The sequence below is a fragment of the Pararge aegeria genome, chromosome Z, assembly GCF_905163445.1.
Source record: "Pararge aegeria chromosome Z, ilParAegt1.1, whole genome shotgun sequence".
Lineage (NCBI taxonomy): Eukaryota > Metazoa > Arthropoda > Insecta > Lepidoptera > Nymphalidae > Pararge > Pararge aegeria.
The window spans coordinates 11546673-11573243 of record NC_053208.1 but is presented as its reverse complement, the minus strand read 5'-3'; the positions used below and the strand labels follow the sequence as shown (position 1 = coordinate 11573243).

The window sequence follows — 26571 nt, the reverse complement described above, 5'->3', positions numbered from 1 at the left end:
TTGTCAACTTTTTATTCAGCTAAGAAAAAATGGACAATAAATGGATAATACGAGAAAAATATTTCAAAAATTGCTTTTTAAGCTAATAAGAGATCCAGGAACAAATCGAATGGATAGAATTATAAATCGTAAGTACTATAGAATAATGCTATTAGCATATAAAATTGTATTTTATGATAGTTTCTATCCATAATTCGCAAGTTTTTTTGGTTTTTCCGTGTCTTGTCATATACCCATATATGGACAGATGGATGCGCTTACGAAGCGATAGAGTCGCGTGCGTAAATCTACGAGACAAATGAAAAAGGTGACTTTTAGTCATTTTGCTAAAAATGACTAAAAGTCGAGAAAATGACGAGTGTAACTCACACTCGTCTCCTACTAATATCTACGTATCTAATCACAGAGAAAAACGAGCTGGATACATAGTTAAAGCTCCAATTGCAGATGCACGATAAGTCTGAAATTTAGCAAAATGCCGAAGAGTCGCCCTTTTCATCACATAGCATAGCACGGCGGAGATGGTGGTGAACATTTTAGGTTACACATCTCGCCGTAGCCGCATGGCGGATTTGTTGTCGACGTCTTCACAGCTTGTTGCTACACTTCATCGGCAAATCGTAGACAAGCCCCTGTATAGCTATTGCGACATATCACCGAGAAGCAGGCGTTAGACGTCAACGAGATTCTTTTCAAACTACTGTTTTGAGGTTGCTTTGTATGGTTCTTAGGACCGCGCGTAAGCAAACTACTTGTGCTGTGTGTAAATATTTCGCAAGCAAATGGCTTTTATCTACAGAGCTGTATCTACGTCACTTAGCATGAAATCTGTACGCGTCTAAGTTGGTTTCGAATATCGATACACTGTAACGTTATCTTTTATATTTATAATTGACTGATCCAAAGATGCGCTGATTGTAAAAAGAAAACCATTATAAACAGAGCAATACTTCGCAGGAAACAGGTCATGCAGAGTGTCGCCCGATGGTTTTTGATTGGATGACAAAAGATTACATAAACGATCCAAAGTATTGGGTATGAATTGCTTACTTAATATTAGTTTGTCCTGATGCGGTTAAAAAAAGCCGAGGCTATTTTTTTGGTCTTCTTCTTTTAACCTCGTAGCTTATATTTAATGGAAAACAGTTAGTTATGAAAGCCTGTGATATGCCTATTAAAATAAGGACTTTTTGACTTCATAACATGATATGATAGAGACTGAAAGATTGTTACATTTAGAATAACGGTCCTATTTCGAAAAGAGAATAATGAATAATATAATTTCCAACTATTATCATTTCACTAAGATTCCAAGAAACGATTATCAAGTGAATGTATGGGAAAAGCATCACATGACCGCATGCGTCATGTAACGATAACAAACAGTTGAGCTGTTACATGGTGTCAAATTTCTCGCTTAATTGCGCATATTGATGGGAAATTATCAAGTAAACATACATACACTGAATAGGCTGTATAAATATATTATATGTTATACAGCATACATAAATTCTATGTTATACAGTATACAGAGTGCGGAATTATTAGCAAGTTTACCTCGTAGGCCAATCTAGGTCAGATTTCGGGATTCAACCAAAAAAAAGTTTAATTATAAGGATATATTTTTGTAAAAGATTTTTTTGTAGTCGACCTTTATTATTATTAGTAGATGTGAGAAGAATCCTTAAAACCCCTAACCTACCATAGGAGCCCTATGAGACACCTGTGCACAGCAGTGGGTTTTTAATAAGATTAGAGTGATGATTATATGCATATGGACTTTACTTGCGCATATCATCATATTTCAATGGTGACATTTGAAATGCACTTGCAAAATAAGTAGAATATCTGAAATGACAACATGACGGCTTTTGCAAGTACAGGCCCCATTGAGTTCAATCTTGGTACCCCATCTTCAGATTGCAATACTGTATGTGGTGCAGCCGTGGAGGTTTCAGAATGCCAACTTCAGGCCGGCCAATTAAGGCAGTGAGATCTGTTAGAAAGATTATAAATAAAGGAAATCGAAATACTAACATCGTAGTAACCCTTAGCCGCCGCCACATGCAATGGAGTGCCACCTGTCTTCGGATCCCTTACTTCAACATAACCGTTCTTCGCCCAGTTTTCGGCATCCCGCGATAGAGTATCCACTTCTGCATGTCTTGATTTGTGACAATTAATACCTGTAATAGTAGACAATGGATACAATATATGTATTAAGAAGACTAGATCGACCGTATAACGTATGATCTTCGGTATACGGCATCGTTTCGTGGCTTGGCTACCAACAGTGGTAGGCCAGCGATCCTGTTGTGGGTGTATTTTTAATTTAGGGTGTCATGCTGGGTTAAAGTGGATATTCAGGCCGAAATTCTCACATACTCTTCCATTAAGGATACATAAATGCATTTCCCAGCGTTAAAAAAAGGTGGCTTAAATAAAGGCGCTGTACAAACCTAAGACACTTTTTGTTAGTGCCAAAGGTTGGACACCAGGTTCGTTTCTGTTCGGTTTTACGATTAATGTCGTGCACAATACAATTGCATGGAAATTAATTCATGTTGATTATATCTTTAATTAACAACATATAGTTTCTAGTTGCTCAAGACACAAGAATTATCCGAAAAGTGTTCCGCGCCACATACAAGGATTGTTAAAAGAACACTTTTTGACACTCACTGTATTTTATTGTGTTTATGGATTTTTGTTACTGCTTTCGTATAATGGTAATACAGCTTATAACAAACTAGCAGCTAAATACCATTGTATATATATGTTGGTACTTAGAAAATAATTTAAAACGAATAAATAACTAACCGTTTTCTTTTATAATTTTTTCTAGCAGGTCCTTCATTTTCTCATTTTCGGCAATATCTACAGGTAGTTCTCCGTCATAGTTAACGGCCGCTACATCTGCACCGTTTTCAAGGAGATACCTGAAAGCAAATGTTTATGCAGCAATTAGCATTTTTTAGGAAGGAATCACAAACATATAATAATGTCAATACTGCTTAAATACTATCTTCTTTACGTTTTTTGTCACCAATGTGGCGAAGGAGTGTCATTTGATAATTATGTCTACCATTTTCTCGTTTATGTCTATGATATAAGACCAGTAAATGGGATGAGAAATTTTGATGACGACAATAGCACGTTAAAGAGTGTTATATAATGCTGTTGCCCGCGACTTCGTCCCCTTAGCTTTTGTTTAGAAACAGTTTGTTTGGGAGAAGTGTGGCATTCCATTTAGATGTAGTTCTACAGATATTATGTGTTAATAGTTATTAAAAATATTTTTTTTAATAAAGTGTAGCTATCTCTGAAAAGGAAAATGTTTTGTATAAGGTTTGTGACTCACGATAACTTCTAAATTAAGTTTTGGATTGAAATGAATTAAAAAGTATTTTACTGCTATATAGATAGAACTATTTACTTGAATAATAATGAATACTGCAATTCTAATGAAAGCCACAAAGCTTTTTTGTTCTATAATCACGTAATTAGGCTCCGTAAGAAAAACTTTGGGTCACATTATTGTAATTTTCTTAAGGATGTCCAATTTTCTTGAAAATAAATTATAGCCTATGTTACTTCGTGATAGTTTAACTTCATTTGGCTTAGAAATGGTTGAAATTGATTCAGTATTTTTCGGAGATTATTCGGTACAAACAAACAAAATCTTTCCTCTTTATAATATAGTATGGATTACTCCCGTGTGTCTAAATTTTTTTTTTTTAACTATTAACACACACAGTTAGTAGTAGCCAGCATTGTGACGTTAATAAGCATGATGATGATGATGATAGAAATACTTTATTGAACTAATATGACTTAGCATGAATAATCAGCATGAGTATTGTTATATGTCACAGCAGTGCGAACAATTAACAAAATACAATGAATAGACATCACAGGATCTCCCTAACATAACAGGGTCAAATGAGATGACTCAGACCTTGTTTACATTTACTCATTATCAATGAGTCTATTGAAAGCTACGTCTAAATTCAAGTCAATTGTGTTTCAAAGAATTGTAATATACACTCCTGATATCAACTCAGTGAAGCTACGGCAACATTATAAACTAACAGCTATTTATTAATTTCATAACTAGTTTCAATTTTGAAAAAGGTTTTTTTAGGAACATAACTTTTAAGACTGAGCATTAATTAGTGATTAAATAAATGATCATCAAGCTAGACAGCAGTTTCATTAATTGTGCTTTTCGGGGTGGACATTGGGGTAGGAGGGACCGGCGGATCGAGCGCTTTTTAAAGAAATGTCAAAAAGGATTAATGACTTTACCGGTGTTACCTTGCTGCTGGCAGTAGTTACCTTGGCAAAAGAATTAGTTTGGATATTCAAAGGCTCAATGCTGCCAGCATATTAGACGCTATTTGTCGCTGCGGTGGTTTCGAGACTGAGACATTAAGATTCAATTTAGTCTTATTAAATTCACCACCATTGCAAGGTTAAAGGAAGATAAGAGTCGCACAAACGGCTCTTTTTACACAGATAAGAAGGACTATTCTAAGCATATGTAACATGTCTCATGTAACTAAACATTAATAAGAATGCTTACTGTGTGTGAACGTGTAATGAGAATAACTTTATCAAAACAACCATAAGTAAGAAAGTCTTGATGCCAATTATGTAGTACATTAATCGCTAAGTTAAAACTATATTCACAAGTCTAAAAAAATAGTGCTATCCTTTTTCAAAGTATAAAGTGCGAAAAAGACAGCACTACGATTATATATACAAATTTAGTTTATATCGAGTATTTGTATACAAAAGAATATCCACCAGTGACATGATTTTTACGTTTTGAATCAATGAGAGAGCAAAGCCTTTATTTGTTTCTTTATTAGCTTTTCAAGGGAAACAAACAGTAATATTACACATAAAAGTAATGTCGTATTTAAATATAACATACACCAATGAAGTTTCCACAACTTAGGTTTACATAAACGATAACATATAATACTTGATATAATACTTATTTTGCCATAATTATCTTCCTAAAAGTGCCAATTTTGACGTGAAAAATGTCCGTCTCACAATATTTGCTGTTGAAAGTATTGCACACTTGTGGGTCGTTTTTTTTCAATAATAAGGAACATGTTACCTAGCTATACTGAGAAATCCACACGATGCAGTGGCATGCAATGGTGTCCACCCTTCGTTGTCTCCGCGGTTTACATCAGCCCCGTGCTCCACCAAAAACTCGACCATCTCGAGATTATCATCGATACACGCCTGAAAACAAGGAAATAATTTTATATACAAAGCTTGCTAAGTAGGAATTTCATATTGGTGAAATGGTTAATTGTCCGTCTGTACGTTTGTCGGCGTATTAAAAATGTATAACTTATGAACTAAGTAACTTACAACTTATAAACATTACTCAAGTCAAAGTTTCTCAGGGTTTTCTATATAAAGCCAAAAACGGTATTTTTTTTCTCTGATAAAACCTAGGCCTCTTGTTAAATAAACTCTGGTAATAAACTAATGGTTTTCTCATCATAAAGTACTTTTTAAACAAAGAATTTTTTTTTTTTTAATATTTAACGAACCTTTGCAGCAACCCGTATGCCGTCGTCACGTTGACGGATGACGCTCTATTATACCCTCATGAAATTATTTTATTTATAAATATTAATAACTATTATCATATAATAATAATTAATATTAACAAGTAACATAATAACAGTAACAAGACAAAACAAAACAACATTGGTATTATTAACGAAACTGTATTATTTTATTCATTTTTTCTTGATTGACGTTTTAAAATCTCTCTAGTTTCAAAGATCATTTTGACCATTTTCATCGTATATATAATCTCAAAATACGATCACGATTACGAAATAGAAATATCATATTATTACACGAAAACGTTTTTGCTGTGTGAAACTCACAACATGATAGCTGGTATTACGCTAAACTAAACGCTTAACTTTTCTTTTCCTCAAAACGTCATTTAATACCAAATTAGCGGGTGCAAAGTACTAGTTAATAACAGGTGCATGGATAATTTTACGAAAAATAAACAACTATAATTTTAAAATATTATAACATTAAAACGATGGGTAAGATTTAATAATCCTGAATACATCATACAAAATAATAATTAGGGTTTAAGGTTTCACTTTGTTGAAAGATTCTCAAACATTAATTGATCTGTGTATAACGTTTAAGGGGTTTGCAGGGCAAGCGATTTCACGTGGGAACATCCAAACAGCTACATCAGCTTTTATGAGAGTATTTAAAGATTATAACATGTATATATTATATGATATTTTTTATTAAAAGTAACTTTTATTATCTCGTTATTGTTTAAATTGTGGCAAAAACATTTCCTGTATATATGTACCTATATGAAACATAATATTAACAAAGCCATACAGGGTACATTCATTGGGTTAATTACAAGAACATGTTACACATATACGCTGTTATGCATTTCAAAGGTGCAATGTGCACGGTACGGAACCACTACAGGGTCAGTGCCACAGTCGCTGGTGCGTGTCGTCTAGAGGCAGCCACTAGTTAATACAACAATATTTCATATCGCCACGCATAGCGGAACATCGTTATAACTGTCCGTTCCAACTTAATTATGTACCCAAGCAATCTATTCTTTAACTATTAAAACTTAAAACCACATCGATCGCTCTGTACACACATTTAAACTGCTTAACTCTACAGATATCGTATAATTCAAGATAATAAATTGGTGCTAATTCTTTTGTCGCTTGTTTGTTGTGTTCGCCCACCAGCCGTCATTGGAGCAGCGTGGTGGGAATATGCTCTAAAACTGATTTTCATATGAGTGACGACACCTGTGCTAAGCAGTAAGACGTTAATAGCCTGCGGATGATCATGATGAATTCCTTTGTACATAAATATAAATAAACTGACAGGTCTATAAGTAGGGCCACGCTTAATGGAACATTGTAAAAAGGATAGCACTACCTTAACCCTTGTAAATTTAGCTTAGATTAGAGATTTGTTTCGTGTGCAAAACAGAATTACCACCAATATACTTGTTAAACGCAACTGTTTATTTTTTGGTGATTCAGGCTGATTAGACGTACAATAACTTAATATATATGGGAGAAATATCGGGTTAAAACGCAATATTACAAGTACAGATAATAAATAAATATACTACGACAATACGCACATCGCTATCTAGCCCCAAAGTAGGCATAGCTTGTGTTATGGGTACTAAGATGACCGATGAATAATTATATGAATAATATACATAAATACTTATAATATATAGATAAACAATCAGACACTGAAAAACATTCATGTTCATCACACAAACGGCCGTCAAATTATATATGTATAATACATTGTTTATACAATCTAATTATTTTCAACGATATGTAACTCTACGTCTTCTAGCCCTTATCTCATGCTATGGGATTTTGGGGCTAGATGGCGATGTGTGTATTTTCGTAGTATATTCATTTATTTATTTATATTACAATTATTAAAATGTATACAAACTAAATATTATATTGGACAGTAGCAAGTTGCGGAATTCCATTAATTACAATGGAAATTAAGCTTCATTTGTTATACTCCGCGAAAGGTAAAGGAATCGGTGTGATTTATCATTTCTTCAATCTTTACACTGCATACAATGAATAAAAAAGTCAACATCTCTTAAGGATGTTCTGGTGTCGAAGCGAAACCCGCGTAAAGAGTAAATTGCTGACTATCTGCTTTTCGTGGAGTATATAGCAAATAAGGTTAATTAGGTAAAACTTTCATTGTAAACTATATATTATTGGCGACCTGCCAGTTTTCAGTGGTGAGCGCTGTGGTTTTATATGGAAGATCCCGGGTTCAAGTCCAAGCAGGACAATTTGGGAATTTATAATTTCTAAATTTTCTCTGATCTGGTCTGGTCTGGTGGGAGGCTTCAGCCGTGGCTAGTTACCACCCTTCTGACAAAGACGTGCCGCCAAGCAAATTAAGCGTTCCGGTACGATGTCGCATAAAAACCGATTACGGGTATGGACTTAATATAACTGCCAACCTCTAACAGGTCAACCCGTTACCATCTTAGACGGCATCATCACTAAGTACCAGGTTGGATTGTAGTCAAGGGCTAAATTGTAGTGGAATAAAAAAAACCTAGCAGAACGGCATCTCTTTGGATAGCAGAGAACCTTCGTTACGATACACAGCTGCTATATTTACGACAATATGTCTAAATAGTACTCTATCAATAAATTGGCATCAGCCCAAACGTTACAGATGTTCATGATCTGTTACTGTCTTTTCTCACTTTGACGTGAATACGAGACGTTAAGGACAAATATAGAAAATATATCTAAGGTCATTACGTAATTAATTTTAAATCGTTAAATAACTAAAACAAAGCAATCGTTCGTCGTTTCGTCAATCTAAAGACGCCGTCTTAAACTTTGTTTAGGACTTTAGGTGTAGGTCTCTTGTAGGGATTTCCTCAATCCAGGCTCTGACGCCACTCGCTAGTCCCCAGTGCGAGTTATTTGACTTTGTCTTTTTATCTTGTAAGGGACAACTAATGCTATTATTTCCGGCTGATTCTTAGTTAAAGCACCTAGGGCCAACTGCTTTCTGAGCTATTGCCCTAACTACTTGTTAATTTAACAATCAATTTGTTACTAGGTTAACTTTGTACCATCTAAAGAATATGTAGGAAGTTAATAAAGTAGGTTGCTTTTCTTTAACAATATACAGCATTTTCCACATAATATGTAATTTAAAATTCGCAAATTAATTAGGTACCATAAGCTAAGTGCATGTTAGCGTTCGCATAGCATTTCATACAATTTAACTTGTTATTACATTATACCTAGAGTAATAGTAGAATAGGTACTTAGGCCTAGAAATACACAAACTGGATATAAAACGGTTATAATCGATCAACAGTGACATAATTCTAAAGAAAATTCGCCTTGCATAAGACTAGTTCAGCGAAGAATTTGGAAGATACAAGATTTCATTTTTGGATTAGACAGAAATAGCATAGCGAAAACGATAACTCTTCCCCCTGCAATAAATTTAAATGGTACTTTAAATTGTATAGACAGGTTTAATTTTTTTTCATGATATTATCTTTATTATTTCTATATTATTAATATTAACAAAAATTTGAATCTGCATTTTGAAAGATCTTTTAAGGTACATAATAACTTCCTTCTACTCTCGCATAAATGTTAGCCTTTTAGATTATAGCTTATTAGATATTTGAGAAATGTACAGGGTCCAAACCTACTCATGTGAGTTTCAGGATGCCAAGAATATTAATTTTAGAAGTTTGTGTAATAAAATAACTAATGAGTAGCTGCTGCTTATTTTCACCAAATATTTAAAAATTTACAGGTAACAAATAAGGGCAAATTAATTAAACTTCAACAACAATAGGAATGTAACGCTATGTCTGTTATAATTTATATGGTATAATTCTTATAACAATTTTGCAAGGTGTTTTGTATTAGGATCCCCAATTTTTAAATTTTTATTACTTTCCGTAATAATAAAGGCCATGCTATCGTGTAATCTGTGAAAATTACAACATGTTTATCGGTTGGCCGAAGTTCTATAAATCACGCGTCAGCAGATATAGTTTTTATAAATTAAACGGCGATTTTGTAAACAATACAGCCAACTTCAGTGAAATGAACACCATGCGATCTGGAATGAGGATGAGATTTGGCTTACTTTGAATACAGAACCAGAAATTTTACAAGAATTATTTACGTACAATTCTCCGTATAATGTGGTAAACAGTTACACGTACGGAACGGACATCCGAACATTCCGATAGTAGTTAATAGGACCGCAGAACCGATGTTCATTAATAATTATTGATATATTAATACCTGATGCAAAAATGTATCCAAGCTATAGTTATGCTGTATCTAAGTACATTAGGTAGTAATTCGATATAATGATTGTGTTAACGAGTAGATTGTTTTAATTAATTTAGGAACGATTGCACAGCCAGCTTTATTATAATATATATATATATATATTTCACAATTAAATGAGTATAGTTATGATTATTGTTTTTAATGTCCATACTAATATTATTATTTCGTTGGTAAAAAGCTTCGGCCATGGCCAGTTAAACGCTAGTAGGGGTTTCTTAGCCTGCTCTACGATCTTAGACTGCATCAACCTCCATCGCGTGAGATTGCAGTCAAGGCCTAATTTAAAGAGGAATTCAAATCCGAAAATGTAATATGAGCATAAAGTTAAAAAGGAAGTATTTATTTTTGAATATGAACCCTAAAAATCAAAGATTAATGTCAATCAAACGACTGTTACAAAGATAAGTTCAAACCAAACGGAACGCTATCCAGTTAACCCAAGGGGGCAAGGTTAGGTACCAAAGACGCTGGCGCTATATCCCATTTAAGCTAAATAAGCATCAAACTCTTAGGGTTCACCATATGCTTAAAATATTTATTTTTACATAAATAAATATGTGAACACGCAATTAAACCATACAAGTTTTCTATCATCATCAACCTATTCACGCAATGGGCGTCCACTGATGGGCAAAGGTCTTATGTAGAGAGTTCCAAATACCAGTCTTGTTCCGCAGCGGCTTGCGATTTGCGATGAAAGTTTTATATAACGAATCATCAATCAATATCTAGCCTATATTAGTCTACTGCTGGACTAAAGGATTTGATGCGCTGTCATCAAGGGAAGGAAAGGAATACCTTTAGTCACCTCGCACGGCTAGCACGGGCTAGCACGGGCAGGAGACAAAAATTATATCCCCCGATTATATACCCTGACAAGGGATATAATTAACGTGTCCACCTTCTAAAGTACGGGAATATAGAATAGTAGAAGTTTACCGCCTTTTATTATAACACATATATTATTTAAATATTATTTCCACTTGTGCGCCAGTGCTCTGAAAGTTGATAAAGCTGTGGGAGAAGATACATTTATATCCTTTCCCGGGGGATATAATTGTTCACTGCCCATGCTAGCCGTGCTGCGGGAAGAGGAGTGGTAGTGACAACTGTATCTTGATCTGCCGTCACCGCACGTCACCATCATATGCCGTGTGATGGTGAAGGACAAGAAGCAGCTAATGGTTGACTACTGTTATTCGCGAAGATTCAACATATATATACAAATAAATAAAAATGAAGCTTCCGTCTGTATTGTAATAAGTTTTATTACAAAAAAGCTTCGCCTACGGTGTAACCTAATTAATTTCTTTAATTGCAATTACTTGTACAGAATAATTCATCGCTGGTAAAAACGCGAGGCGCAGCTGGATTAAATGTTATTTCGGGGAAGTTTGCTATGGCATGCATGACTATAGCTAGTTATAGCTGTTTGAGGTGTTATTAAGTTTGTCACAAATAACACTTGTACCTTGAACATTTCCGGGGTTGAAAGTAGCATATTGTGGGTATAATCCATCGGATAAATTCCAACCCCATTCCATACAGTAAAATTGGTTTAGTAGTTTGGACGTGAAGGAGTATAAACATACAAACTTGATAGTGTGATGCTTAAGAGTGTAAAAAATACTTATCATGTCATATTATGGTCCTTATAACAAAAACTATTTTTTTTAATTTGTCTGGCGATTTGGCTGTATGTGGGTTTCTTGGGAGGATTTAATGTGCAAAATAGTGAATTAAAGTTTGTTTACAAAAAACAATACGCGGGAGATGAGACGAGGAACTAGTATAAAATAACATCGAGGTGGACGCTAGAGAATCAGGGCATGTTACGGGTACCGCCCTGTGTCCAATAACCGAAGACGTAGATGTTTAGTCTCATGTGTGTCATAACTATAGCAACATCGCTGTTCAGACTGATGCACAGCAATGAAGGTTCGAGGCTGAATAAGTAGATACTTCACCAGACCAGCTCTGGCTTAAAAAGTCATACTATTACTAAAACTACACAGGTTTATTTATATTGGTGAAATATGATGAATATACAAATAAAATTGGAGGGGTATGTATGTGATTACAAAATATCTACGTGGGTGCACGAATAGTTAGGGGATCATTATTAAACTCATATGATAACTTGCAATACAGTATAATACCAATCTCTTTCAATTATTTTCAGAAGTTTTACGCGACTAAAGTCGCGAGCAACCGCTAGAAACTGATGCCAGTGCCAAATGAACATCATATCACGTCAAAACTGTTAGAACATAAATTTAGTGGGTAGCAGGAACAACTTGTAAGCAGTGAAAGAAGATATACCTTCTAAAGCTATTTGCGTTTATTTACTGCCTAGTAAAAGGTTAAATAGCAGAAACTATTGCAAAGAAAATTTGCCTCATTATCACATTTATGTTTTTGCTTATCATACATTATGCATGAGTACTTACGTGTAATATTAAAAATGTAATATGTAAAAGTGTTTGTATGTACTTACATTAATTCACGCATAATAGGACGATAGATATAGTTGAATATTTTATATTTATGTCACTTCAAATATCGGAAAATATTACAATCCCTGAAAGGAGCATAACGAAGAAGAAACTGTATGCGGACAAACTTAGGGAGGTCATGTAACATAAATTAATTCTAATTAAATTGAACAAAATATCTTCATTACTAAATTGACAGGTCGAAACTTCGAAAGTAATACTTTTCTTTTCCACAGGGAATAATATTGTGAAAAAGACAGCACTTCTCTTAGATCTGTCAATTTATGACATATTATATGAATTTTATTAACAGCCTAACTGCGACCATAAATTGCGTGTAAAGTGTGTAACGTGTAATTTTACTTAAAAATTTAAGTAACAAATTCAAAGAAAAAAGTTATTTAAATGTGTAAGTCCTTAGCATTAGTGACGGACTTGCCGCCCGCAAGCTCCGTCCACAATTAACACTAAAATAAAACATTAACGGCGCGTGTGCAGCCTATGACGTAACTAATCTCTCTCCGCTGTCTCTAACGTGACCTCGAAAAAATCCTCGCCCGATTCTAAATTTACGTGGCGCTCGCTGTGTCATTCAGCAATACATCAATCCAACACAAAATATTTAGGTCGGTCAATGACAGTATCAAATTTGGTATAATACCGAGTATATATCCATGCATTAGGTCAGTACCTATATAATTTGAAAGCGTACATTTAAAGTTGGCCTCTTGGTGCATTTTGGGTCGCAGTAGTTAAAATGTCGGCGCTGAAAACAAAAAGCTTACGAACATTAAGCCGAAATATAATCTGTTCCATACGCTACTAAAAAAAAGGCACTAAAAGATATTTTTGGCTGATTTATCCAGTTGATGCAACTTTCAAATGTGCTCCCTTTACAATATTCCATACTATACAAAAAAAAGTTGACTGTACACACAAGGTATGATAACAGTTCATCTTAAACCGGTAGTCAACTAGTAAGTAACTAAAACAACGAATTATAATTTACGAAATTAGAAGTTCACGAAGTCATCGACCTAATTTCCCGGACTATCTAATGAGAGGAGGAGTATCGCGGACTATAAATACTGATATAAAACAACGTGCGGCATACAGCGAAGACAAAACGCATCCGTGATCAAACGCTGCCAAAATAATAATTCAAAATGTGATCGCAAAAGCAGATCTGGACTGTTTACAATTACTTACAAATTATTATAAATAACGAACTGCAGACGATTTATGAAATAACTGTAACATGAAGATTATTTATTAGGTACTACAATAGTTAAAATCCAATCCAATCCAATCCATAATGTCAAATTCAAAGCCAACCAAGTTAGTTGAAGTATTTGACATTATGTACGGCGATTAAAATAGAATTTGTTATTACTTATTGCGGAACGTTACTTGGCATAGCGTATTTGCAATTTTGCTATATTTATCTAAAAACGGCAATGTGTAGAGGAAGACATTCGCTATATTTACTTTATTCGTACAAATAAGTCAAATAGCAAACAGGCGTACATCTATCCTCTTGTCGGCTATTAATGGCACATCAAAGGACTCAATATATTTGCAATATAAATTATATTTACTGATACGTTTCATGAGCAGATCGCGTGTTTGGCATATTTGTGTATACGTCAAATTGGCTAAACTCTATTTTTCTAACTTGTCTAATAAATGTAGACAATCGATTTATTACTACTCGTATTTAGTGCAAACTATGTTTTTGTTACGTATTTTTTGTCCATACTATATTCTGTATAGATTTGGGCCTCCGTTCCGAGAGGACCGAGTTCGATCCCCGTCATGCATCTCTAACTCTTTAGCGTTTTGTGTATTTCAAATTAAGTACCAGTTTTAAGTCCTCTAAGGCGTGTGAAGCATACCAATGCGCTGTTCAATAGGACTGCGGCCTAAGCCCGTCCTATTCTGAAGAGACATGTGCCGTGTTGTCGGCTTGATAATATTTAAGGTAGGAATAAGCCATGCTTAGTAAGGATCTAACGTTGTACAACAAAACAATAAAGCTAAATAATTTAGTATAGCGGGCTTTTATTCCTAAATTACGATAAAATGTTTTAGTGACACATGACAGTGTAGTAGACTTGCGCCAGACAGCTTGGTTTATACTTAGATGAAGAGCAGACAAAGTGTTTGTTTGACTCAAAAGTACTTTAAAATAAAGTATGGGATATATTTTTTCAATATAGTATCGAATGTATTTCCTATGAGTTTCGCTACGTAAGCTGGTGTAATAATTCAAACAACTTTCGATGTTATTTAAAGAAATCACAATTTAGAAGTTACCCTAAAAAAAGAGATCGCTGTCAAGATGTAAAGAAAAGAGTTATCTCCCAGTTCTATTATACATTATTCTTATACTTACACCGAACTACCAAACAACCATATTGTTATATTTTAAGCAACAAAATGTATGATAAAACCCTATAGATCTCAAATTAAAATTATTTTCAAAAACTCTACATACATATTATATGGAAGTCGATTTTCGAAATAAAATATTTTTGACATTGCGTAGTAAGCACTTTTAAGAAATTTTGCCTGTCTGCTTTGTAGTATAGCGAATCTTTTTATCAAACTACAAAAAAACGTTACATATTCTTTAGAGTTAGAGTTAAGACTCTACATAAGTTGTGAGGCAAATACTGAGGGAAAATTATCTCATTGCACTAAATAGGGCACACACGGTGTTCCAGATGCGGCACCCTGTTCATAGCTCGATGAGAATATTAGAAATAGGTATGAAGTAATCAATAAATTGTTCAGATCGAATCGTCGCTTTAGGATCTCGCAACAGGTACTTGTAGCTTACATGAAAATGATGAATTAATCATTATTTTAAGACATTAAATGTTTCAGTTTTAAACTGTTCAATAAAACGAATAGGTAACTATAAAAAAAACAATAATCAGTTTTATTTGTGGCCTAATAAAGTTTTACTTTCTTTAAATTAGGTCGTGCTGCTCGTTTGGAATGCGATCGTTTTTTAAACGCAGAAATCCGGTCGTCGTGATTTAGGTTTTGAATATTCGCATTTTTTTTATTACGACCGCAAAAAAATGCATTAAATAAGAAAAGAAGCGAAAGATTTTCTTCTTAACGTAAGAGTGCATTAGACCGAGAGAACGTTGAACGTTGTGATATGATGATGCTTGTTGCACGATATATATATTAGAAATATTGTTCCTGTATGTGACTTAAGTATGGCAACTGTCATTTAATAATGGACGTAACGCACCTAATAAAAAATTATATATTCCGGTTCCATAGGCGTCCAAAGCTCAAAGGGCTCTCTTGGAGAAATTTCCACACTCCACGGCCTTGTGCTGCATGTATCCAGTGGCTATCAGCGATTCTCTTCATACTGTCTGTCTACCTGCTGTAATGGGATGTCTCACCGCTTCAGCACTTCGGGCAACCCAAAGAGGCATTTTCCTCCCAATTGCCACTTCAGCATCTAATTGAGCTATTTTGGTAACTTTTTTTTTATTACACTACAAGTTAGCCGTTGACTGCTCACCTTGTGGTAAGTGATTAGGGAGTAGGTTATTCATACTCCTAATCGGTTTCTACTCGACATCACACCGGAACACTAAATCGCTTAGCGGCACGTCTTTGTCGGTAGGATGGTAACTAGCCGGCCAAAGCCTCCCACCAGACCAGACCAAAGAAAATGCAGAAAGTATAAGTTACCAAATTGCCCCTACCGGGAATTGAATCCGGGACCTCCTACTTAAATTTACAGCGCTCACCGTTGCACCAGGGAGGTCGTCGAAACTCTGGTATTTCTACGTATCTCCTTATTTGTAATTTAATAGCGCATATTATTAAAATATGCGAGCACTTTTCATCAGCCACCGAGTGACAATATAGTTTATGCTATAAGAGATATATACTTACCATACAGCATCTGTTTTATACGGTGTACTGTGATATAATAACGACGACGACGAATAACCCAAAGTATCTGACACTACTACCCATAGTGACTAAATCGTGAGTCTTTAACTGACCAACTAGCAGGTCAAGTTTAAAATAATCAAACTATCACGTTCAACTTTAGATTATTAAACAAATTTTTTTAAAGTTTCCGACTGCATTCCATATTCATAAAAGAGATGACTATTACAGCGATAACAGTGCCATTTTACTGCCGAAAGTGCTACTAAAACTAATCTTACGAAAATTGTATCATACCCAAACAATTTATTAAAATTCTTGATGTATTATTCATAACGTAAAAAAAAAGCTTGCTTACTAAAATATATATAGAAAGCAAAGAAAGCTTATTTTAGCACATAGTAGGTTGGGGCAAATTGCGTATTCGACTACATGAAAAAGTAGCAAGCATGTATTCTGGAGAAGGCAATCAGTTCATATAAGTAGGAAGAAAACTCTGTAATTAAAATAAAGGTAATAGCCGATTGCGTTTGCCCTTGTTGTTAATCAAGTAAAAATATATGGATACCTGAATTTTTGTTACGCTTTCACACTAAAGTACGCAACAGATTTTGATAAAACTTTACAGTAATATCTACAAAATAAGCTAATAACACATCAGAATAGCACATTTATAAATATATTTTGAAAATTGGTCATTATATAATAACAATAAGTGTTACCTATGTACGTTGTTAAAGGGAGACACAGCTAATGTACGTTGGGACTGTGACTCTAAAAAATATTTTACAAAAGTCTATAACAGCAATATATATAACACCAGCGACCCTACACTACTTTGTCTGCGCACGAATCAACCTTAAAAGACAGCCTTATGTTTTGCTTTCCTAGGCTTTTTATATGAACTTTTAAAGGGTAACATTTCGCCACTTTGGAGAAACTTTAATTGTTTAGGCATCACACGAAACGGAAGCTTTAGATAATTAACTTTTTCCGGCTTTCAATCAATCAATCAAATCTTTATTCAGTTTAGGCTATAGTTACGGCACTTATGAACGTCATACATTTTTTATGTTTTATAAATATAATAATAATACTTATTTTAATGTAAAACAAAAAAAAACTACAATGATCAATAATTAATACTTAAGATCAAGTAAAGTTGATGTTAAATCCTTAAAATGTATAATAGATGTTTAATAACATTTAGTTCTAATGCAATATGTTTCATTGATGATCTACTCCTATTGGTTGTAGTATGATGTTATCCTATAGGCTGTATGTAGCCTCGATAAATGGACTAGCCAACCCAAAATGATTTTTCCAATTCGAACCAGTAGAGATAAGCGCATTCAACAAAACATGCATCAGCATATATAATATTGCTAATATTATAGACAGTATACATTTAAATACTTCTTATTCATTTAAAATTTCAAGTTGTGTACACAAACTTTGGGTTTTAGCTTACAACAAAACTTGTTATTTATATTTAGATTGAACTATAGTTATTACATGTTTTGTGATATAAAATAACAGTAAATAAGTGGAAGCCATTAAGAAAAACAAACAAGAAAACCATAAATACATTTAAACTGGACATCGTGCACCTTTCTAGTATTAAGTTAATTTTTATCAAAATAAATACTGTTATCACTTCTGGTATTTAAAATAGATAAACTTTGCCATATACATTAAGTGATTAGGACAAATGGTTCGAAAGTTATCGTCGTTTATTTAAAAGCTCAAACGTGCGAGGTTAAATAGCGTACAGCAGCGCGCAAGCTCAGAGGTAATCAGGAATTCTAAGCAGACCAAGTTGTGGGCATCCGCTAGTCTATACGAATATTATTGAGAACAAAGTTTTGTTAATCTTTTTCTAAAACTACTGAACTAATTTCAATCATTTTTGTGCCATTAGAAAGCTATTTCATCCAGAAGTAGCCTCTTCTTCTTCTTTAATGCCTTTAACACCTGGCGGTGCATTAGGCAGAGACTATTTTTTCCCATCCAGATCTTTCCCAAAATGCAGACTTGAGTGTGATTCAAGATAAATTAGAAGCCTTTAGTTATGCTTCCCGAAACCGATTCCATGTTGTTGTTGCCTGCCACGCGTTCGTTAAAACAGGCTATCGATAGGCTTTTAAAGTAACATAGTCTAATACCGGTAACAATAACATTATACTCTAAAATAATGGTTTTTGTAAACTAAGGCAGAAAAAAAACGTTGGCAATCTCTTATAAGACACTGCCTCTTATAATATGCTTTACAAAAGAACGGGTTTCCAGTACATTTAGAAAAGTCCTTGAAACCTATATACGAGTATCTCTTATAAATTGGCCACAATAACGCAATTTCACAAAACCAACAAGAAATTAAATCAGAATGTTATTTTCATTTATAGGAATAAGATAAAAATCCTTACAAAAAACAGTTAATTTTCTAACAAGACAATCTGATGTACATAAACCTGGCCTTATCCAGCTTGTTTGGTTGTTGCGACCAGCATAGTTAGGAGATAATTAAAAAATACTATTTTGAGACGTACGGGGAGGGTCTATGTGAAAAGTATCCCTGGCCAACATTATATTAGTTACGTTACGAACTCTAGTTAACGTGGGTGAAACCGCGGGGAAATAATATTTTGGAGATACAACCAAGCCAGGCATACAGATTCGTGTAGTTATTTCAAGAGTTACGTACGCGCTTTTATACGATCCAATGCGTCATATAGAACTACTTGAACATGTGATGCAATCGGATCGAACGTGTATCGGATATGATAACTTCGGAGAGCACGGGATAAAACATTATTATATAACCAACTTTTGGACAGTGGTAATATTTCATATATTATACATATATTTAGCTCGCATCTTGAAAATTTCATATCTCCTTTATATCATGAAATTTAATATTAAACTATAGGTCAAGTTATTATTATTTGCTCGAGTGAAATAAAACGGAGGGACAGCATGCATGAATCGGACATTCATGCATGCATGAGAGCTATAATATTCTCAAGAGGCGTGAAGTCTACCAATCTGCACTTGGCCAGCGTGGTGGACTACGCCCTAGAACAGTTTTCCTCTAGAATGAGTCTAGAGGAAAACTGTTTGAAATAGTTTCACGAAAAAAAGATCATGGCTATGACAATTTATTTGTCAATACCGAAACATCATCTAATTGTGTACGGAATTTAGGTGGTGCCAATGATACTCTTTACAAGGTAATAGGTACAATATTCTGAGACCAAAGTCGACACCCAATATTAAAACTAATGGGTTGTTGCAGGATTTCGACACAATGTGGACAACCGTCATCAAGCTCGTCGCCAGGAATTCGCTTACAAGCGTAACAAGATCATGGACACGAAATTACAAGGAAATAGATAACTCAGGCGATAAAGATAAATAAAGAGCTTATTAGTTGGCACTCCACACACACATCTACCTTATCTCTCAACACCAGTCATCTCTAAAAATTCTTTGGCGAATTTCAACAGCTTCCTTCTTACTACCTTTAGGCTATTGTTAAGTCAGTCCTTCGGCTCTGTTAATATAAAATCACTTATCTCAAAAGTACTGGGCGCATTGTATTAAATTTCTCACAAATGGATAAGCAAGCAATCGGCGCTAAGGCCCGTAATTGTAAACCGATATCAAGCTAAGAACAAGTTCTGAAGTATCAATCGATCAATGATCAAGACCGACGACGTTGGGAACCTCATGTTCTTATCTTGTTTATGAAACCACTAAAACTTCAATAACATCATCAGCAGCCTATAAACGTCTCACTACTCAGCACTGGCCTCCTATCCCAGCACTGGCCTCCTAACTCAGGACTGACTCCTCGCTCAGAGCAGAGAAGCTTTTGTAGACATTATGTTGGTCCAAAGTGGATTAGTGGGCTTCAAAGGATATTATCTATTATCACATTTTAATGAGTGCTTGCCGAGGCACGGAAGAAAAGTAGTTAACACTAACTTCCTAATTTCGATTTTTGGTTACAATCACAATCTCATACGTTACGCGCCTCTACCCTCGACTTTATTAGTCGTTAGTCATTAAAGCAGAAACTTTTAAATTTTCTAAAATAAAATGTAACCTATGTATTAATTCTCTATCACTTATATTTGTATATAAGGCAAACAAACTTTAAAATTTAAAATTATGTTAGTAGGTTCCATAATGCTAGTTCTTCATGTACCGGTACGCAAAGTTTCCACAGTAGAAATTTCAACATCGAGTATTGCTTTGCTCTATATAAAGCTTGCTCCTCCTATCTGCGTGGGGAGTAGGGACCCTGCTTACGTGTCTGTCGTCGAGCAATCTGGGGTCATATTAATTGCGTCTATTAAGACTTGTTAATTCTTTGCAGTGCTCACTGAATGCTTGCACCTACTTATCTGTATCTGAACGATATATTTGGCTTAACTAAAAATAGCATCCCGATTATTGTTGTTATGACTAATCCTCACTAATATTATAAATGCGAAAGTGTGTTTCTTTGTTTGTCCATGTTTTACGCCCTAACTAAACAACGAATCAACTTGATTTTAACTACTTAAAAGGACGGAGAATAACATAAGCTACATTTTATCCAAAGAACACCAACGGTTCTTACGGGATTTGTACAAAAACCGTAATAAACGCGGGCCAAATGCTTATATATAGAAATATTACAAATATTAACAACAAAATTTATACCATAAAATCATTGTATTGACGATTATATTGGATTGCTCTGTTTCAATATTGGTTATCGTAGACACTGTCAGCATCTAATTCTGGCCCGCTGACGTTTAGTGGTCGGTTGAAACAATCGAAAGTTATTCCGAGTGCTAAACTCGACGCACGTGACAGGCAGTACCGCATTCTCAACGAAACTATGATTAAAGGAAGTTACTTTAAAATATGTAATGTTTAAATAATTTTACAAACCTTAAATTTTACCCTAATGCTGCTAACACCTCTCTCTTTTCTTTCCCGCGTTATGGCATGCCGGCTCAAAATGTCTACTTCAAACAATAATTCCGATTTGTAGGTTATGTTTTAAAGTTCTACACTAATAGTTAAAATATGTTTGAATATTATTAATTTTTTTTGTTCAAACTTAGATAGCGTGCCTTCTGGCATTTTGTCCATATAGAAATAAGTCAATAAATTTGAGGTACGTACGGCCGTATATTTAGCCGATTATATAATATCATTATGTAAAAATACTTAGTCATGATTTATCATCGTTGTATAATGTATACTCAGAGTTTTAGACATCAAAAGTTTGCCAAAATCTATTTCAATCAAATTATGAATGAAATCTATTTCTATCAAACAAAATATTTATTGTACTCAAGTAAAAGTTGACTAGCCGCTTAGACATTCATGATAATTATCAAACACAGCAATGTAGATAAACATTCATTCAATACCCCAAGAAACTCAAAGCAGTAGGTTTTTTAGGGTATTACAAATTCTCCGCCGTCCACGGCGGTACCTGTCAGCGGGCAAAATAATCGTAATAAGTAGTTGAAAGTTTCACAGAGCCTATTTCAATATAAATATTAATATTAAAGGGTTCCTCTACAAGAAGCGTGTTTTTTTGGTGTTTTATGCAGTGTTTCATATTGGTCCTTCAATACAGATGGTTTTTTATATACATGATGCATGAATAATTTTATTTAAGTAGGTAAAGATATCTATTAAAAAAACTTCAACCTCCTCTTGTTAGGTAAAACAACCTTTGATTAACCAATGGCTAATTTTCCTGTTTCTATTCATGCTGGGCAGTGATTCTTCCCAGCACAAACCATTGGTTAGCTTTTCTTGTGTTTTTCTCTACAACCACATCTAGCTTTACTTTGCCAAGCTCCTCTGTTGATGTTGCTTTTGACACTATCATATTAGTGCTCCTTAGGAAGTATACGCTTCACACCAGTCCAGTTATATTCCTATCAAAGTGCATATAAGACAACGTGTTACTAATGGGTAGCTCGGAGATTCCATTTATCTCTCAAGTCTATGTGTAGTTAGCATGATAAAGCTAAAATTGTTCAAGCGTTCATTGTCATTACCTAGCTGCTTGTGAGGCTCACATTATTTGTCATTCTGTTGTTTCATCTAGATTTTTCACTTTTTGGGTTCATTGAAGTTAAAGTTTTAATTTTGTGGTCTGCAAGCCTACAAAGCTTAGATCCATGCTGCCCATTAAGTTCATTACAAAAATAAGAAATAAATTGAACCATGTTCAGAAAGTACAGGCTTAACTAATTGCTGTAATAATTTTTAACTCATGATTAATCCATCTGATCCTGCAATAATTTGGTCAGCATGATCTCAGAGCTTAATATTGATGAACATAAATGTGTTTGTATGAATGATTTTTAACCAACATTAACATTAACATCACATTAGACTTATTGGCTATAAATTATAATAAATTCACAAGTAAATTTTTTAATATATAAAGACCAAAGTATCTAAATCTACAAACAGGCACAGGCATAAACAAATTATTATTATTTAAAAGGTATAATCAAATTATTCCTGTTTATAGATCATCTATACCATACTCATTCAAGCAAGTGTGATGAAAAAAAAGTTTACCTCTAGGGCTTTTCTAAACCATCCCCAGTATATAGGCTCAACCTTAGAACCTAAAACTTAAATCGAAAAACTAGACAAAATTGTGTCTTTGGATTACATTTATAGATAGAGTTGTTTAGGTGGAGAATTATTCATTAGAACACGTACCTGTACCTAGCCACGGTTTTGTCTAGCCTTGCCTTGATATTCGAAACATTAAAGAAACGCTTTCATAGAACTGTAATTTTGTATAAATTTTAAAATTAATGCATAGACTAAATTTGAGTTATGTGAACATTTATATATGGAATCTGATTATATGTAATATAGATTAGTATATTGCTTATTTATTACTAGTGTATAGAATAGAGTATGTCTGTGATTTCAAAATAACTGCCTGTTATTAAGCATATGCTCATTTCATGTCATAACATAACCTAACACTGTTCTACTTAAGTCTTCATACATTTGAAATGTCACATTGATCTGTTTGTAGTGAATGCACCAGCTATTTTGTAGACAGTACTTTAGGATATCTATGAAAATCCACCTCAAATTGGGTGTAATACCAATAAGGATATTGTATGAAAATCCTACACTTTATATAGGATAGATATCATATATTATAAAGAGGAAAGATTTGTTTGTTTATTTGTAATAAATAAACATCTCAACTACTAACTAAACTTTAAACTTACTCAACAATTATTTTTCCATTTGCATAAGTAACACAGGATATATTTAATTTTAAAATAATCACATTTCAGTTTAAAAAAAACTTTGTGATCTGTTTTATCTATGTGCGCTGTTTATAAAGTCACTCTTACAGAACTACTATGTTCTACAAAAATTACTGGTCTTTAGTATGTTAAAAAAAACATAAACCCTGCTAAAATTATAAGTCTTGAAAACATTTCAAATGTGATTCTCAATTATCTTAAAGTAGTAATCCTTTAGCCTCTAAAATGGCTAGGCTAAAATGGCGCTGGACTGGCCATGTGGTTAGATCCTCGAAAGAAAAATGGACTAAAGAAATTATATCTTGGTACCCTAGAGTTGGCAAGAGAAAAACAGGACAGCCACAAAAAAGGTGGGAAGATGACTTGCATCCTTTTGGCAAGACAGACGCAGAATAGCCAGAGACAGAGCACACTGGAGAATTCTAGAGGAGGCCTATGTCCAAGGACAGCCTGACTAAGCGCGCTGGTGTTACAATTTTTTTAGGAATAAATATAACTTAATTAAATAATAGATTTAGTAACTAGTATAAGCAAAAATGTATTTAGTCAGAGAATAAAGGCTATTTTTATTTTTTATTTATTTTATTTAGTAATCCTTATAAAAATATATTAATCTTACATAGATAAACCTTGCCCTTTACAGAATGTTATTTGATTGTATAGTTTAACAGATGATGAAAAATTTATATTATACGATGTACAATGTACGATGTACAAAATGTTCATTAAAGTGGGTGAAACTGTGGCATAATAGTAGTAGCATCTAATAAAAATCATACCTAAATATTATCTCAGTAATATCAAACAACATATCAACATCAGGTAAAATGAGAACTACATCCTTTAGTTTCAGGACATTTATCCTTGATACAGTGTATGCATGATAGTTTCAGATGTGAGCAGCTAACTTGTTAGGAGTGTGGCAATTATATTAAACCAATGCCCTCAATAAGTATCAATCGACATAAATCAATATGTAATTTTTTTGTTATGAAAAAGCTAAAAAAAATATTTTTTAAATCTTGTGGATGAAAGAGTTCCAGTCGAGAGTTAAGATCATGTGCATGTTTTGCTTAATTATGTTATTCAGTCAAAGAGGTACAACTCAATATATCTGATACCACTAAAGAGAGACTTACTGAATTGAAGATAGTAGACTCCTATCATATAAGTTAAGTGTGATTGTACTGTTTATTAAGATAATATATTCATCTTATCTTTTTGCTATTCAAATGGCAATGCCAATTTCATAACAAAATTAGATTGATGGAATTAATGGCGTAGAATTGCCATGTATTCCAAAGTTTGGAATCTAAGAGAAAATTATTTGGAATATTTTCATTGATTCCTGAGCTATAAGGTAAGTTGCTTGATGTTACAATGTAAGTTTACATATATATTCTTAATTACAGGTCAACCTTTAAAGTCTTCAAAGTTCTTTTATTGAAAAGTTAAGTTACTTAGTGTAACACTTTAAGATGGTGAAAGCCTAACGAAACTGGGCTAAGTTTTCTGTTGGTTTTGTGTTAGAATGTTGTGTTTAAAACCCTTATAGGTAGACCTGCTATGCTTCGATGCTAATAGGCGGATTTTCTAGTTAGCAAATGAAAAAAAAATTAAAATTCATTTATTTCCAGTAGGACTAGTTTAATAGCACTTATTTAAAGTAAGCTTTTTCTCAAAATGAATGTAATATGAGAAAATGTTTCATAAAATCTAGTAAAAAAATTTTTTTAGTAGTGTTTTAGAGATAAGGAGCACAGTAAAAAAAATCATATTTCTTTTTCAAATCTCCTATCAAATGAGATTTCATCAAATCAAAATTAAATCATTATAAATGAATTCAAAGAGAAAGTATGTCTACGGCTCTAAGCATGATGTCCCAGGAAATTTTGTATATATGAAGAAAATACAGAAAATTTTACTAGGAAACCAAACGCCATCTCTTACAACAGTAATAACAACAAAAGTATCAACTATACATTTTCTACACTAAATATGTACATGTTAATGTCATTATTCGATATGACAGCATGCTCTTACCTGATGCAGCGCCGTCAACCCGTCCACGTTCGCCGTGTTTATGTCTGCGCCCATTTTCAGTAACCTCTGTACCTCGTCCTTGTCCCCAGACGTACATGCCGCTAAAAACACAATTTCTGATGAAAATTGTATTCTGGATGCTCGTTTCGGCATCGCTGACTGTTTGTTGGTGTCGGATTCCTCCCATCTTTTCAACTGCTCCGCTCTCTTGAACAGGGCTGACGATGATCTCGGATCCGTCATTTTAAATTCCCTCAATTCACTTTACACTCAATATGGTCCCGATTTACACTTTTCACGCAGCATAGATTATGTTTTTATTACATATATTACACAAATGCCGAGTCCATAACTTAATTGCCAAAAAACGAAACATGAAAGAAGAAACGTTCCAGGAAGAATGCTACTCCAATAGCTTTCATACGATCATTGTTCGTAACACTTGTTGAGTTATTCGTTTATCACACCCATCCGAAAACACTTTTGTCATGACATAACCAATAAGCTACACATTTAGCGTGGCAGCCATTACGAGAATAAATTTACGGGCAACTGCCGTCTATTTATCGTAAAAAGAAAAACTAGGCTAAAAAGAATGACGGGAAGCGGGGAAGAAGAAAACTCCTAGCGTCACCTATCGGATGATTTTCCAGGAATCAGTGTTGCAATTTTAAAATAAATAATATTGTCTATGAAAACATGAAATAGAAAACCAACTTCATCTCATTGTCTTTTTTTTCGAATACACACAGATAAGAAAAGTACTATTAAAGCTGTATCACACGGTATCGAATCGTAGTTTTTATGGATCCGGTTGCCAATTTTGAACTATTG

The 26571-nt window shown here is 33.9% G+C and overlaps 1 protein-coding gene across 5 annotated transcripts in view; it reads right to left on the bottom strand.

Annotated features, from left to right (window-relative positions):
* The window catches only part of LOC120636171 (protein phosphatase 1 regulatory subunit 12A-like), a 61898-nt gene extending 35545 nt beyond the window's left edge, over positions 1–26353 (bottom strand). For 2 of the 5 annotated variants that reach the window (XM_039907510.1, XM_039907509.1), the window contains exons 1-4: positions 25738–26353; positions 5132–5262; positions 2821–2939; positions 2038–2186 (exon numbers count right to left, since the gene is read on the bottom strand). In XM_039907510.1, the coding sequence (XP_039763444.1) occupies positions 2038–2186; positions 2821–2939; positions 5132–5262; positions 25738–25980 (642 nt within the window). In that variant the 5' untranslated portion in view covers positions 25981–26353. The remainder of the gene's footprint in view (positions 1–2037; positions 2187–2820; positions 2940–5131; positions 5263–25737) is intronic. The other 3 variants (XM_039907512.1, XM_039907513.1, XM_039907511.1) reach the window with 2 other exon arrangements.
* Between the last annotated feature and the right edge of the window lie 218 nt (positions 26354–26571).